Raw genomic sequence first — 15780 nt, 5'->3', positions numbered from 1 at the left:
GTTGTCTGTTACAAACCCCTCATGTTCTGCCGGACAGTAATAAAGCCAAGGCATAGCGCTTGCAGTCTGAAGTGTTTACCAGTACCCTTGACCTCCCATAAACCTACCACACAGGGACTCAAGCTCAGGGCTGCAGTGTCTGCAGGGCCTTTTGAAAGCCGGGGCAGGGGTCCAGACTTCCACACCAAGCAGCGGGTTGCCACAGTCCTCAGGGTCCTGATTTTGTGTGCTGGTGCCTGAGCCCTCGTGTTCTCACAAATTATAGAGCTTCCCCTACAAAGCCCTGGCTCCTCTAGAACCAACTCCTCTGGTTGCTGGGAATGCCCCTCCCTCTGGCCACTCCTTTGCTGGTAATCTGTCCCTTTCCCCTTCTGTCTGGAGCTTCTCTGGCTGGGCCTGGGATTCTTCCTGTTGTCTATCCCCAACCCTGACCCCCCAAGCCCTGAGGACTTCGGTTTCATGTCCATTATCCCCACATCTGTCTCCAGTCTCCTGCTGGACTGACGTGACCCACACTGGCCTTCCTATCCCTCTCGACCTGTTCCCGTTTGCTATCCAGTCTCACTGATGACAGGGTAGATCTCCCAAGGAAGGGCAGAAGGCTCTTGGGAGCTGCCAAGCCCCAAATGACTCTTGCCAGCTTACTGACCTATCTTCTCCAACTCACCTCCTACCGATCATCAAAACCCAATCACCTCATTACCTGGCTTCGAGCTCTTTTCCCATCCCTGCTGAGGGACGATTCCACCATTGCCTTCTAGTTTCTGTCCTTCCACACCACCACCATGGACAGCTTCCAAAACCCCACACCAACTCTGGTAGAACCCCATTGCCTTGGCCAATGTATTGATTTTCAGCTTTAGCTGCTGCTACTAGACCATGTCTCAAGCCCTGTTAAACTGGAACCAACAGCCTAATTGATGTTTGCCAGAAGCCAGGTCCTTACACCTGCCTGGACATTTCTTTTTCTCTAACTGTCCCCCTAATGGTCCATTAGATCTCAGATATATCCTCCCCTGAGCCTCCCCACCTACAGGCTGGATAAGATAGTTTCTGTGTCTCAATAACCCTGTCTTCCACCCAGACCTCTCCTAGGCTTCTCCATCTGGGCCCTAGAGAGCTCCAGGAAGGGATAGGGAAGCCGTGAGATGGAGGTCCCAATATTGCTTCACAGTGTGCACCCTGACTTCCTCCTGTCCACACAAAGTCAAAGCTATTCCTTACTCTCAGTACATAAACTGTTGGGGAATACTTGGCACCAAGGAAGGGTGGGGAAGGAGGCAGGTCCATCTGATAGAAACTGTGCCTTCTGTAAGCAGACTGTCCTAGGGAGCCTGAAGGAACTCTCCTTTCCTATATCTAAGGATAAACATCTTAAAAGCCCAGTGAGAGGATGTAGCCACTGTCCCACACTGGGACCAAGGCTGAGAAGCACCCTAAGACAGCAGGATTTTCATCAAGGCCTTGGCTCTGACACCTCCTTCTCAGGGCGTGGTTAGGGCAAAAGCCCAGCCCGGCAGAACCAGGAAGGGCACAACCACAGTGCTGGAGTTAGTATCCAGAACAGTATTCCAAGTGGGTAGGTTCAACTACAGCTATTTGACTATAGCTGACTTGGAATCCAGCATCTCCCAACCCCCCACACACATACTGAGACTTAGGCCGGGATTTAATCTGAAGTTAGCCAGGACTGACCGAAGCATGGAGCTCAGAATCAAGGAACTCTTCTGAGTGTGGCCTTGTGGCTGGAATGGTGGTAGGAATTTGACTAGGGAAATCATTCCATGGAGCAGATCCCGAATTATCAAGGGCAAATGGCACGGCCTACTGTCACCTTTACTAGGAAGCTCCACAGAGTTGCAAGTGGAGGATGGTGACCTAGTTAGACAGGTTTTATAAGGAGCCCCCTAGCTGTTGCATCTGGTGGATAGACCAGAGTGGGGAGAAAGGGGGTTGCAAAGTTAGAGGTAACCAGCTCAGGAAAGACTCCACATGAAGAGGGCTATGGCCAAGCTGTAAGAGAGGAAGAATTCCCTTCTACCCCAAATCCTCCTCTTAAACTCCAGTGTGCCCATTCCTTAGCCTGTTCAATGATTACCAAGCCCCCAGGCTCCCATGGGGAAACCAGGAAGACCGGCCAACATTCCACCTTTTTTCCATGGTTCTGAAGCCAGACAGGCTCTGTGGGACCTAAGCCCGAGGATTCGGTTTCTGAGAGAGAAATGGACACACCAAAAACCTTTCCAAACACTGTTTATTTCACAAAGATCTGGAGAGAGGCAACGAAAAGGTACACCAACACCTGGGCCGCCAATCTAGGAGTGTACATTAACAACAGCAACATACAGGGCCAAGGTGCTGAGGGCCAGCAGTCCCGTTACCACTGCCCGGGCCAGCAGTGCTGTCCAGCTACCCAAGGAGCAGAGGTGGACGAAGGTCCTGTGGGGGAAAGATCACAATGAGGAAAGGAAAGGGAAAACACTCCCCCATTTGAACCCAGCCTCATACCCCTCCCAGCTTACTCCATGACAAAGGCCTTGTAGACACTAAGGAACATCAGGAGCAGAACAGCAGGCCGGAAGGTGTGGTACAGGTCATAGCGTGTTATCATCCAGACCTGAGCCGATGCAACGATGTAGTGGACCTGCAGGGAGGATGGAAATGGGAAGTTGGGGCCAAGGTTTTGGGAGGAGTATGGCCAACAGCATTAAGGGTAAGATAGGGACAGGGCGCATACCAGACTGATGTTGGAGTCGATGCTCATCTGGATATATTTCCAGTCAAACTCAATGCCTCGGGCTCCCACCCAAAGAGGGATGCAGCTGAGGAAGGTAAAGGGAGGCAGTCTCTAGTAGTACCCAGATTTCCCCACTCCTGGCACCCAGCCTCTGGTCACCTCCCTTCAGCACCCCTGTGGGACCCAGCTGTCTTTTCCCAGAACTCTGGGCTCCACACACCGGGACATAATGAGTTCAGCAGTGGCCCAGCCCAGGGCAGCAACCATTATCTTGTATTCCCCCTTGCCTGCATTCCGGGACATGACAAGGTTTAGGCCTATCAGGTCTGCTACATCCACACTGGCCTTCATGAATTCCTGTGGGTCGGGCAGAGAGGCTCCAGTAAACACAGGGACCAGGAGAACGCACTCCTGCACTCCCTTGCCCCTTCCCTTGTTCAACTTACCCCAATGAAGTCATAGATGCCACCTTCCCAGGTGGGGAAGAAAGTGGCCAAGAACAACATCTGAGATCAAAAAGCAGAAAGGTCACCGGAAGGTGAGGGAGATTAAAAACAGAAATATTGGGGAAAGTGAATGTGCAAGTAGAAGACATGAGGCCGAGTTCTGGGGACGGGGGTGGGGGGGGTCATTCTAGGTGTAAGTGGCAAGATCACAAGATCTGGAGAGATAGAGGACAAGTGCTTGATTTCTGGAAGTCTAGAAGTTCACGGGGGAATATGATGTCTAGAAATGCCGGGAGTGAACGCATGAGTGGCATAGGCGCACCATGCGACACCCTGTGGGTGAAATATCGCGCTAAGGCTTTTTCATTTTACAACAGTGCTAAGAAAAAGTTGTCAGGGCCTCTCCTGGGCTTGCATCCGTTCTAAGGTTTGCGGGCATACTCCCTAAGTTAAGCATGGTCTCGAGGGTGGTCCTATGGAAGGTGACAGTGGCAGTGTCGGGCCCCTGAGATCTGGAATGCCTGCGGGCTAGACACGTGGAGTCCCGGAGTCCCTCACCTTGCATAGCTGCACAAAGAGGTAGGTGACCCCGGCCTGGACGCACTTCCAGAAGGCGTTGTACTCAGACCTGAAGAAGTCGGCGGTGAGGGGTCGGCCCGGGTCCCGCACCCTCTCCGCCCCGCGCCCGCCCTGCACTCACAGGCCGCTGCATTTGTACGTGATGAAATAGGGAAAGTAGGCGAGGGCGAAGCAGTTCCCGAAGTGGAACAGAGTCATGACGCCGGCCGCCCGGTCCCGCCAGTGCGGGACTCGCCAGGAGCAGCGTCTCTAGTTCGCCTTGCCGGCACCGGGGCCTGGCGCCCACCTGCTTGTCGTGGCCCGCGCGCGGCCTTATGGGAACTGTAGTCCGGCCTAGAGTGTCGCGCGCCGTGACGTCAGAGCGCCCAGCGCCTGCCCTGCTGCGGGGTTTCTATCGTCCCAACGCTTTCGAGGAGCGGTGTTCCGACAGCGCTTCTCAGGCAGCGTCGCGTTTTTTCTCCCTTACCCGGCTCGGTGCCAAGCGCCACCTCCCCTCGCTCATCCGAGAACCTTGAACCCGGCTCTGAACGCTAGGTGATCGGCGCAGAGACAAGAGGGCAAAGCTGTGCGCACTCTGGTTTTTATTTCATTGTTGACCCGGCGGCGGGGCGAGAGCCGCGCGCCCTCCTTTGAAGGGGAGCCGAAGGCAGGAACGCGAGGTGCGCAGGGGAGCAAGGAGGGGCCTTTTGTTTTACTTCTCTCGGCTAAACATGTAGCGGAGGAGGTCGACCACCCGGTGACTGTAGCCATATTCGTTGTCGTACCTAGGTAGGGGAGGAAGGAATCAGTGTGTGAGTAGTGTGTGTGTATGTGTGTGTGTGTGTGTGTGTGTGTGTGTGTGTGTGTGTGTGTACACGCGCGCGCCCTACCACCAACCTCCCCCACTATGCTCTGGCATCTTTCCCCTTTACCAGGAAACAAGCTTCACGAAGTTGTCATTGAGGGCAATTCCAGCCCTAGCATCAAAGATGGAAGAATGGGAATCGCCAGTAAAGTCCGTGGAGACCACCTACGTGACAATTGCAAAGATCAATGAAGCTGAGCAAGAATATCCAGGAACTCAGACTTCGACTCTCAGACCACATTGTCATTCATTCATCCGGCATACTGGACAGAGACTTTTTGTGTTGGTCTACTGGAACCATGGTCTCAGGGACACAGGGGTGCTCAGTGGTTAAGCATGCTTGTTCCATAAGCCTGAGCAATCTGTGTTTGGATGCCCAGAACCCATGTAGAGGCTGGGCGGGTGATAGACACCTATAGGCCCAGTAATCCAGATCCTTGGGGCAAGATGGCTAACTAGATTAGTTAGTTGTCGAGCTATAATTACATCTTGCCCCAGTAACTAGTGGAGTGCAGTGGAGGAAGAAAGATATCAATCTCTTGCCTCCATGTGTTCGTCACCTGTACCTGGTGTGCCTGTACGTGTTCCCTATGCATATACACATATATACAAGGGGACGAGGATACAGATCACACTGCCCTAGTGCTGTTCCGGTAAACATTACATGAAGCAGTGAATGGTGTGAGCACATGGAAGGGGCCACAGACAGAGACCTTGAGGGCTGTAGCCCTTAAGGACACATGGGGGGAGGGGTTGACATTGGGCTGATTTGACCTGACCCATTCAAATGACATCTTGGCATTTGAGAGTAGACCTGCAGGAGGCAATGCAAGGGAACTTCACCAAGGTGGAGGCTTAGAGGTGACTTTTTTTTTTGATACAGGGTTGCTTTATAGCCCTAGAAGTCGCTATGTAGAGGGCTGCCCTCAGATTCACAGTGATCTACTGCCTCTATCACCTGAGTGCTGGGATTAAAGGCCTGTTCCCCCACACCTAGCAGATAGCACTTTTCAGATAGTCTGTTTTCAGGAGAGGTGTCTGACCTGGCCTAGCCCTTGAGCATGAATTCAGAAAATGAGAACTGGTGTCTTCTGTTCAGGAAGAGTGTATTAAGAACCTTCTGAGGCTGGAGAGATGGCTCAGCGGTTAAGAGCACCGGCTGCTCTTCCAGAGGTCCCGAGTTCAATTCCCAGCAACCACATGGTGGCTCACAACCATCTGTAATGGGGTCGATGCTGTTTTCTGGTGTGTCTGAAGACAGCTACAGTGTACTCATATATAATAAATTTTTTTTTTTTAAAAGAAAGAACCTTCTGAATAGGTTCTTTGGGTAGGTGGTGAAAGCTCCATTTTAGTTCCTAAGTCTGTTTCCTTGGATAGTATGCGCTATGGGTTACATAAGTGACTTCCAGTCATCGTGGTAAGGAAAAGCAGCATTGTTAGACCAAAGAAGCGTATAGTCAAGACACCCGCTTTCTCAGACCCGCAGGTATGTGTCACTGTATTTTGAGACAAGGTCTCCCTATGTAGTCCTGGCTGGCCTAGAACTCAGAGACCTGCCTCGTTGGGTATGAAACACCACGGACAGCTGGTCTGCAGATCTTATGTTGGCCCATGCAGAATAGCTTCCTGGTGAGAGGGACTCCCCAGAGCTTTCCCCAGGGTTTCCTCAGACCCTACCTGGTCCTCTGTATAAGCCAGGATGCCAGCCAGAGGTCCCTTGGCTGCTGCTTTCACAGCCTCCTTGATAGCCGAGTAGGAAGCAGGCTGGGCCAGGCGGCAGGTCAGGTCCACAACGGATACGTTTGGGGTTGGCACCCGGAATGCCATTCCCGTTAATTTCCTGGAGAATTTCAGAGTAAAGGGAGCCAGAGCCCAGGGTCTTTTGCTCCCATTTTCCCCATGACTTCGGGCCAGTGAGGTTTTCCTAGGGTACGTCCCCACCATTGTTCCTTGTTTGTATCTACATACCCGTTGAGCTCTGGGATGACTTTCCCTACAGCTTTGGCAGCCCCAGTGGAAGATGGGATGATGTTCTGGTGAGCACCTCGGCCACCTCGCCAGTCCTTCTTCGACGGCCCGTCCACTGTCTTCTGAGTGGCCGTGTAGGCATGGACTGTGGTCTTGTGGGACAAGAGGACCAAGATGAAGCCTTCTCGCTCCTAACCTGTCATTCCTCTTCTAGGACTTGGAAGGTGGCCTAGGTATATGGAAGCTACCAGGGCACAGACCATAGGAAAGGGAACCTAGAGGTCAGGGCCTGTTCTTATCAGAGTATTCCAAAATATGTCTCTATTATGGGCTTCCTTCCCAAGCTGTTCTCCCTGCTTGCTATATGCCTCATACATGACCTGGGAAGAAGGGGTTGGTTTCCCTGCTGTCCTTCCTGCCCCAACTCACCATTAGCCCTTCCACAATCCCGAAGCGTTCGTGAATAACCTTGGCAAGGGGGGCCAGGCAGTTGGTGGTACAGGATGCATTGCTGAAATGGCCATAAGACGGCAGCTGAGTGGCAGAGCCACCCCTTCTCTGTTACTCTTACTTTACCAGATCTGGTTCTGTGAGATATGGGGGTGGGGGGAGAGGGCTCCCTGGGGATGCCGAGGCATGTCCTCAGATACTGAACATTTCCTAGTAGTTTCAGGGTGAGGTTACCATGGTGACTGGAGACTTAGGAACTGAAGACATCATAGATCTAGTGGGGTTGGGGTAGGGAGAGTGAGTGTCCCCTGAAGGTACATCCTGCTACCACCCACAGGCTAGAGGATGGCTGTCACCCCGGGTACCTGACGATGGTCATGGAGGCAGGGTTATAGTCCTTTTCGTTCACACCCATGACCAACATGGGTGCATCAGGGGAGGGTGCGGTGACCACTACACGTCTCGCACCAGATGAAATATGTGCCTAGTGATAGAATCCAAGGTTAGGGTCTCCAAGCACCACTGCCCCCTCTTCCCAGACAGCCCTGGGCACTCTTCCCCACTTACCGAAGCTGCTTCTATAGACAGATAAACGCCTGTACTCTCCACCACGTAGGGATTCCCTACAGAGCTCCAGGGGATTTCTTTGGGGTCTTTGCTGTGGAGTGGTGGGAGGGCCATGTCAGTTTCCCTTGCTTGGGTTTCAGGCTAGCCAGAGAGGTCTTGCTCACACCTGCTCCCTAACTCTGTATCTACCTGTTCCAGGTTGATGATGCTTCTTGCAAGCCCATTCCCCCCACTCTCGCTTGGTGTGCTGTTGTTCCCTGCCGTGTCTAGACAGACTTTCACATCTTCAACTTAGGCTCTTACCATCCCCTCAAATGTCAGACTAGAACCAGAACCGTTTTCATCATATGCTCAGAGCATGGTCTCCCCAAGACGGTGAGGCTGCCAATGCTGCCCTTTGGCCCCCAGCTCTGACCACCTCACGTGAGCCCTTTTAGCCTTTTATCACCACTGATCTCTTGTCTGGAAGTCCCCAAGGACAGACACATCAGGGTTGCCGCCGCTCAGGGGAGGGTTACAGTTGAAGCACCTGTGAGCAGCAGGAACCAATCATTGACAGCAGGAAAGCCAGAGAAGGGCTTCCTGTTCATTCTTGTTGGCCTACGCTTTCACTTGAGTTTTGTTTGTTGCTTGGTGGTAAGGGCCTCCTGTTTGACCCAGACTGGTCTACATCTCTCACGATCTTCCCGCCTCAGCTTCCCGAGCACAGGGATTACACAAGCACCATCATGGCCAGCTTTGCCTTGACGTTTTCTGTCAAGTGTTTGTGTCTGAGACCCGTCAAACACCCATTCTTGCTGTTTTCTGCCTGTGTCCAGCAAGCAGCCTCTGCAACTGCCATCTGAGGACTTGTCCCTCATGGAACTTCTCACGTCACGGGGAGAATTTTCTTAGGATTTGTTCCTGGCTCTACTTCTGGATAGTTCCATACTGTAGGTACGCCATATATGAATGCTGAGAATTTGACTTGGAGTGGGGGAGGGCCCTGAAAGCAGTTTGTGATCTTAACTGCTGAGCTGTCTCTCCAACCCCAATAAATGCTGAGGAGTGATACCAGGCCTTTATTGCAATGGAAGGTGTCGTACGACTGAGCTCCATTCCTAGTCTTTCTATATACGTGCCCCAGCTGCCTTCTGTCTCAGTTTTGTCTGTAGAAAACTGATAACCACACTACCAGCATGATACTGTGCTCAGGTTTTAAAGAAGCAGGCATTGATGAAGGCAGTGTGCAAACCTAGGTTTGGGTTGTCCTCGGTTAGGAAGAGTATGGGAATGAGTGAATGCATAGGTGTTCCCTCCCTTCTAGCCACAAGACTCTCTTCTCCCTCTGCCCCCACAGCCCACACAGCTCATCTCCTAGCCCATGTAGCTTTTATCTGGTACACCCACTTTCTGTCTTTCAGGTTGAGAGTACTTCAAGCAATTCCTGCAATGGGACTTGAGTTTGGCACGGCCCCTCCTGCCTACAGGCCTGTTCTGAAGATTCATTCATTTGGCTGCATTGATTGGGGGAGGGCGACTGTGCTGTGTATTATACTGGAGAGTTGTCATGTGTTGTTTGGGCTTGTTGAGAAGCTGGCTCTGGAAGTCAGGCTGGCCTCCCTTGAAACCCAAGTGGTTTTTTTTTTTAAAAGACCTCTTGTCCCCAGATGGCCTGACCCCTCTCACCTCTGTGATGGAGGAGAGGACAATAAACTATCCCAGGGGTAAAAACCGTTCCTGAGAGTGGAGGTTGCTACTGTTTATCCTGTGGTGTGCAGTGTTGCCAGTGGGAGAGGTTGTAAGCTCAGCCATGAGAGAAAGCTCATTCAGGTACATCAACTGAAACCTCAGCCTCTTCAGCCGGTGTCTGCTTGATATTGAGAGCCCCTGACTACAGTGATGGCTCATCTCAGTCTGTTGCTACTTGTTCTTTTTGTTGGAAGCCTCACCAGCTCTGCCTGGAAACTAACTTTTGTTGGAGTATCCCCAGTTGATTTCCACCAAAGGGTTTGTGCATCTGGCTTGACATTTTGTTTGCTGTCTATCTGTCTACCATCTATCCAACTACACATCCATCCATCTACCTACCTACTCAACCATCTATCCACCCACCCATCCACCACCCACCCAGCTATCTACCTGTCATCTGTCTACCATCTACCTACCTACCTATTATCTACCTATCCATCTCTTGCTGTTTACTTTTCACTTTGGCTTGCCACATATATTCGATAACCACTCAGAACTGATAGTATGGCTGTCAAAGGTCATTCTCTAGCAATACGGGAGTGGGGCTGCTGTGTGGGGGCGAGGGAGGGGAGAACACCTCAAGAGGCCGGACTGATGATGCCCGGGTAGGTGCAGAAGGATTGGGGTGACTGAAAAGCTGCAGGAATTGCTTTGGGGGGGCCATGATTGCAAACTCAGGACAAACAGCCTCTATTCTCCCGGACTCCCAGTCCTACCTTCAACCTTCCTTCAAATACTGTCACCTCTTCTTAAGCAAGTTAAAAGGGAAGCTGAGAGTATCCTACCCGAGAGGCCAGAAGACCTTGCCTGGGGCACAGAGGATTGTATGCTTCTCTGTTAGCAAAGTAGCCTTAGGTGATTCTGGTTTGTACTGTTTTTTGTTTTCCTTTTTCCCCCCTGAGACAGAATTTTACAATGTAGCCCCAGGCTGACCTGTAACTTGAGGTAATCCTCCTGTCTCAGCCTCCCAAGTGCAAGAGTTACACGTGTACACCCCATACCTGGCATATTATTTCCTGGTAAACAGATTCTGAGTTTGTGACCAAAGAGTGGGGCTTCTACCATCAGTGGAAGCCATGTGAGGTGAACACTAGGAGGTCAGCCCAGCATCCCCAGAGGTGACAACCAGGTATGGCAGATGAGACACAGAATGCAGGATGGAATGCATATGGCACGGAGGACCCTGAGAGCGGAGGCAGGAGCATTGGGTGGGGAGTACATTAAATACAAAACATGTGAAAAGCCCATGGGCACTCTTGAAGATGAGTGTCCTTGAGTATTTTAGAGGTCAGAGACCTTTCTGAGACCCTCTTTCTAAACAGTACCTAAGGGACGCACAGACGGTAGAGCCATGGTATCACAATCTGTTCTTACCACTGGTACACGTTGATCTCAAGGTTGTCCACAACTAGTCGTCCATTCCTATGTTCTACATTTCCTTTGTATCTACCATGTGTGGAGTCATATTTGAACATGTATACCTGCAGTAGACAGAGTGGGGTCCTCGTTGTAGGTTGTACAGTGAGCAGCCCTAGACAACCCCCTCCCCCCACTGTGGGCAAGACTTAGGAGGTTCTGCGTTGCAGCCAGGAGCCTTCTAGATGTCTCCTGGAATCCTCTCCCCAACTCAAGTGCCACTCTTGCTGGTCCCTCCGTCCCTCCATCTACTCACCATGTATTCGGGATCGATAAATGGGTCATTCACTGCTACCACTCTAATGCCCTTCTCCATGCAAACTCGCAGCACCAGACGCCCAATGCGTCCAAATCTGTCCAATCAGGAACACAAAGAAAAGGAAATGGGTGTGAGAGCCAGAGGTCTTGGGGACACTGTGGCATCAGTGTCCTACTGAGGTTCATGTGGAACTTTGAGCCATTGGTGGGTATTAAGAGGCGAACACTTGGGGCTGGTGAGACAGCTCAGTAGGTAAAGGCATTTGCTGGGAAACCTGGCATCCTCAGCCCTCTCCTGTTTTAGCCTCCCTTGTTGCTAGAGTTACAGGCACACCACCATCTCTTGCTGATAATGTCCCTCATTCTCACTCCTACAGCTGGGTGAACCCAGGAAATGACATGCCTCTCCAAGTGAAAACCACCTCCCTTCAGGTCTTTTTTTTTTTTTTTTTTTTTTTTTTTTTTAAAGATTTATTATATATATGAGTACACTGTAGCTGTCTTCAGACACACCGGAAGAGGGCATCAGATCCCATTACAGATGGTTGTGAGCCACCATATGGTTGCTGGGAATTGAACTCAGGACCTCTGGAAGAGCAAGCAGCTGGTGCTCTTAACCGCTGAGCCATCTCTCCAGCCCGTCCCTTCAGGTCTCCTTCTCCCCCTTCGCTTACCTCCAATTTGTTCTTCTAGCTGTGAAGAGTTCCTGGATATCAAAGTATGTCTCTTCTCAGCCAGAGCCCTTGCTTGCCCCACTACCTCAAAAATTTGCCCCCAGTAGACACACAGGTGGCTGCCCTGTTAGCCCCCTTTCACGCCTCTTTCCAGAGGCTTTCTGTGGTCCAGCCTGCACTTGAACTCCTTCCAGTTCTGTATCTGATTGGTGTCTCTAAGAGAGACTGGCTTGCCCAGTGAGAAGGAAGGAAGATGTCCCCAGCCCATAGTGACCCAAGGAGGCCACAGTGTCAGCCTCATCACCAGGGACCTTAAATAGACTTACCCATTGATGCCCACTGTCAGCTCTGCAGCTGGCTTTTGGGGTGGCAGAGGAGGAGGAGGGGGAGGTGGAGGCGGAGGTGGAGCCTCTTCCAACCTGACTGGCTCTGTCTGGGGTGGAGGAGGAGGTGGTGGTGGTGGAGGTGGTGGCGGTGGTGGTGGTGGCGGTGGTGGTGGTGATGGTGATGGCGGTGGCGGATCCTCAGCCTTGGGTGGTGGCTCCTCAGCCTTGGGTGGAGGTGGAGGTGGTCTGATCACTGCAGAGAGCAGAGAGTTCAGAAGGAAGGCGCTGAGGGAGCTGGGTTCCTCACACAAGGCTGGGGATGATGGGGCAGCTCAGTGGGTAAAGGTGCTTGCCCCAAAGGTTTATGACATGAATGCCAATTCTGAACCCTACATGGTAGAAAACACCAAAAACAACAACAACATGAAAACAACTTCCACAAATTGTCCTCTGACCTCCACCTTCACACACATAGTTCAATTTCTCCCCGCCCCTCTGTGTGTGTGTGTGTCTGTGTGTGTGTGTGTGTGTGTGTTGAGCAGTTACATAAGGGTCTATTTTCTATGCCAATTTCTTACTGTGAAATGCGGATGAAATTTTCCATACATGTTGTGATATCAATCCCTCCCCGACTCTTCCCGATTCCTTCCCTTCCTCTTTTTGAGATAGAATCTCACATTTGGACTCATTTTCTCCCTGTCCCTAGATGGTTTCTTTGAGTATAGCAGGTAGTCTTGGCCCCAGCTCTCTAGGACCAGGCTGGCCTCAAACTCAAGAGCCCTGCTGACTGCTGGGAGTCTAGGCATGCATGCCACCAACCAGATTCATGCCTCAGCTCCTGGATTCTGCCTCAGCCTCCAAACAGGATTACAGGTATGCTATAGGTTAAGGCTTTTTTTTTTCTTTTCTTTCTTTCCTACTTTTCTTTCTTCCTTCTTTCTTTTTCTTTCCTTTCTTCTTTCTTTTTCTTTCCTTCCTTCTTTCTTTCTTTCCTTCCTTCTCTCTCTCTCTCTCTCTCTCTCTCTCTCTCTCTCTCTCTCTCTCTCTCTCTCCTTTCTTTCTTAGTACTAGGAATAAACCCAGACAACCAGGGATTAACCAGTTGCTCCCCCACTAAACTACACTCCCCTCTTAGAATATGTTGGAGACCATGTTCTGACACTGTCTGATAATCGACCCGGTTCTATGAGCCCCAAATTACTCAGGAGAATAATGAACTCTACCTGAGAGGCCTTTCCTAGAAATAAGATGGGCAGTACTGAAGCCCAGGAATTCTCTCTTTCTCCGATCTCTTTCACCCCTTTTCTTCCATGAGAAAGGGTCCTCACTGTAGCCCAGGCTACCTTCACACTCACTGTGTAGCCAAGGATGACACATCCCTTAATCCGAGGTGCCGGGGTGACAGCACCCACCACACCAGGAGGGATTTCTGGTTTTGGCTGCTTTCAGGTAGCTGTCAAACTGAGGGATGTTTAGGAGAGGATGTATCACGTGACTCTAAGTAGTATGCCCATGCTATAAGGACAAGCTTAGGAGAAAGCAGGAGGCTACAAAATGGAGTTGCCAAAGGCAAGGGGATAAGGCACCAGAGGAGGTTGGACTAGGGAGACGGTGACCAGCTGTTCTGTCTCCCCTGACCTCTCTCTGCTCTTCAGACATGAGGCCTGAAATGTACCCTAGAGACCTTGGGGGGTATCTGCCTTCCTGGAGTTTTCATCTGTGTGGTCACAAGATGGGGATGTTGGGCCAGTGAGAGAGCTCAGTGGGAAATGGGACTTGCTGCCCAGCCTGGCCACCTGTTCTGATCCCTGGACCCCATGTGGAGGAGAGGAAAACCACTCTAAGTTGTCCTCTGCCTCCACACTTCTTCTGGGACACACTAACAGCCAAATAAACGGCCATAAACCTTTGAAAACAAAGGAGGCACAGAGATGTGCTGACTTAGATCTCCTGTGGGGATCTGCCCTCACTCAGAAGCCATTCAGAAGAAACAACCTTCCCCCATACCCATTATACATACCCAATTTACAGAAGGGCAATGAGGCTGGTGGGCACAGGGCAAGTCCCTGCTGTCACCCAGTCTGCTGCTGTGTCTTAAAGGATGGAGGGCCCTCAGGACCACCCACGTGTGGGAAGAAGAAACACAGGAGTGAAACGGGGGTTGCCCTCCCAGAAGCCATGGCTTCCTCCGGCTTCAGGACCCGAGCACACCCACTTAGACTTGTCACAGATGCTCTTGGCTACTCCTTCCTCTCCAGCCTCTCTATCTCCCCCTGGCCTCTGCTTCTCCCCACTCCACTGTTAGAGCACAAAACTCAGGCAGTCCTGGGGACATAGCTCCCAACCCTCAACCCCCAACCCCAACCCAACCAGACAGTCTGCAGTGAGAAAGGATGCACTGTGGGGGTGGGGAAGGAAGGACTCTCAGAGGACTAGAGGCCTTAAGGGCCTACCCTGGCCTGTGCCTTCAGGAGCCAGACTCTGAGCACCCTAAGGGAGGGTATAGAGACCCCCAGACCACACTTTCCTCCTCTTCCCAGGACCACCCCGAAAGGCTCTCCTTACCCGGGCAGAGACATGGGCGGGGGCACCGGTCCCGCCGTAGCTGGACAACAGTAACATTGGTGAGGATTACGTCCCGTCTCGACATGGCCTAAGATTTCATGGCCTGGCTGCCTTGGGCCCCTCCGTGATGTTACTGAGGTGTGAAGCTCCCAAGGTCCCAGGGGCTCCTGTGCTTCTGATGATGTCACATTGCCCAGTGACATCACAGAGGCAGTGGTGTGCAGGGTGGAGACCGTGGCTCACTCTCCAGAAGCCTTAGAGAGTCCCACAATGAGGACGTCAAGGCCACCCTGTGGTATCTAGAGTGGAACCCACTAGGTTCACACATAAGCTCATGGCTGCCATTTCTCTTCCTCCCTCCCCTGGCCTACCGGCTCCCTGCTGTTCCTGGATCTCTGAGGAGTTTCCCTAGCTCTCCTGTGTGTGGAAATGCTGAGAAAGCCCCTCCCAGGTCTCCCCTTGGCTGCCTGGGTTCTTTCCTCTCAGATGCTGTCTGTAACTGAAGTCCTCTCCTCCTGTTAGCAGAAGGGGAGGCAGAAATATGGTCTAGAAGGTTCTGAGCTAGGGGAGGAGACTCAGAGCAGCTGTAGCTGTCTGCCTCAGACCTGTATAAGATCTTAGCAGTCAGCCTTCCGGCAGGGAGGGGAGGGGTCACAAGCACCCACCTCTGCCTGGGGTGCTCTGGATAGCTGGTGACTTCTGGGGGAGGGACAATCCCTTTTCTTTAAGGGTGTCAACTCTGCCGCAGTGGGTGGCCCCAGACTTCTTTTGCACAGCCCAAGTGGATACCCTCAGTGGAGTAGCAAAAGGAAACAGGCCAGAAGTTGGGAGGGAGGAGGAGGGTTGAAAATGATTGAATAAGGAGTTTCTCACATTTTCAGTAAAGAGGATATAATAAAAAGCCAGATGGGGTGGCATCTGTAAAGCCAGCCTCACTTGTTAGAAGAGACAGTCTGACACATGAGTGGCCTCTGACTTCCATACTGGCCCGACTGGAGTTTACACACACACACACACACACACACACACACACACACAGCAATAGGCATACACATAGAGATGCATGTATACCATGTGATACGCACACATACATACAGATACATATGCACATGAATACATAGAGATACACACACATGCACATACACTCATAAAGTTTTAAAAAAATATTCCATAAATAAAACTACCAGAGAATATGTATTAAAATACATTAAAAATT

The 15780-nt window shown here is 51.5% G+C and overlaps 2 protein-coding genes across 2 annotated transcripts; both read right to left on the bottom strand.

Moving 5' to 3' along the window:
• Positions 1 to 2236: 2236 nt before the first annotated feature.
• TMEM147 (transmembrane protein 147) lies at positions 2237 to 4061 on the bottom strand. Its single transcript, XM_080908294.1, has 7 exons — positions 3884 to 4061; positions 3742 to 3811; positions 3184 to 3243; positions 2958 to 3094; positions 2738 to 2822; positions 2523 to 2644; positions 2237 to 2439 (listed from the first exon to the last, which is right to left on the bottom strand). Exons 1-7 carry the CDS (start codon positions 3958 to 3960, stop codon positions 2316 to 2318), a joined length of 675 nt encoding a protein of 224 aa, XP_080764420.1. The 5' UTR covers positions 3961 to 4061; the 3' UTR covers positions 2237 to 2315.
• A 392-nt stretch (positions 4062 to 4453) lies between these two features.
• GAPDHS (glyceraldehyde-3-phosphate dehydrogenase, spermatogenic) lies at positions 4454 to 14649 on the bottom strand (the record flags this gene model as incomplete). Its single annotated transcript, XM_080908806.1, has 11 exons — positions 4454 to 4526; positions 4674 to 4771; positions 6287 to 6449; positions 6578 to 6729; positions 7007 to 7088; positions 7393 to 7511; positions 7595 to 7685; positions 10700 to 10806; positions 10998 to 11094; positions 12000 to 12252; positions 14565 to 14649. The coding sequence occupies 11 exons, from the start codon at positions 14647 to 14649 to the stop codon at positions 4454 to 4456; spliced, it is 1320 nt and encodes a 439-aa protein (XP_080764932.1).
• Positions 14650 to 15780: the final 1131 nt, after the last annotated feature.

This window comes from Micromys minutus (genome assembly GCF_963924665.1).
Source record: "Micromys minutus genome assembly, chromosome: 32".
Classification (NCBI taxonomy): Eukaryota; Metazoa; Chordata; class Mammalia; order Rodentia; family Muridae; genus Micromys; species Micromys minutus.
This window is presented reverse-complemented; position numbering and strand designations above follow the sequence as displayed.

Excerpts from the sequence above, each read along its gene's own strand:
- TMEM147 (XM_080908294.1), bottom strand. The coding sequence starts at position 3,960 with ATGACTCTGTTCCACTTCGGGAACTGCTTCGCCCTCGCCTACTTTCCC. Across the intron at positions 2,823-2,957 it reads GCTGAACTCATTATGTCCCG|CTGCATCCCTCTTTGGGTGG; the intron begins GTGTGTGGAGCC and ends TACCTTCCTCAG. Across the intron at positions 2,645-2,737 it reads TCGACTCCAACATCAGTCTG|GTCCACTACATCGTTGCATC; the intron begins GTATGCGCCCTG and ends TCCTCCCTGCAG.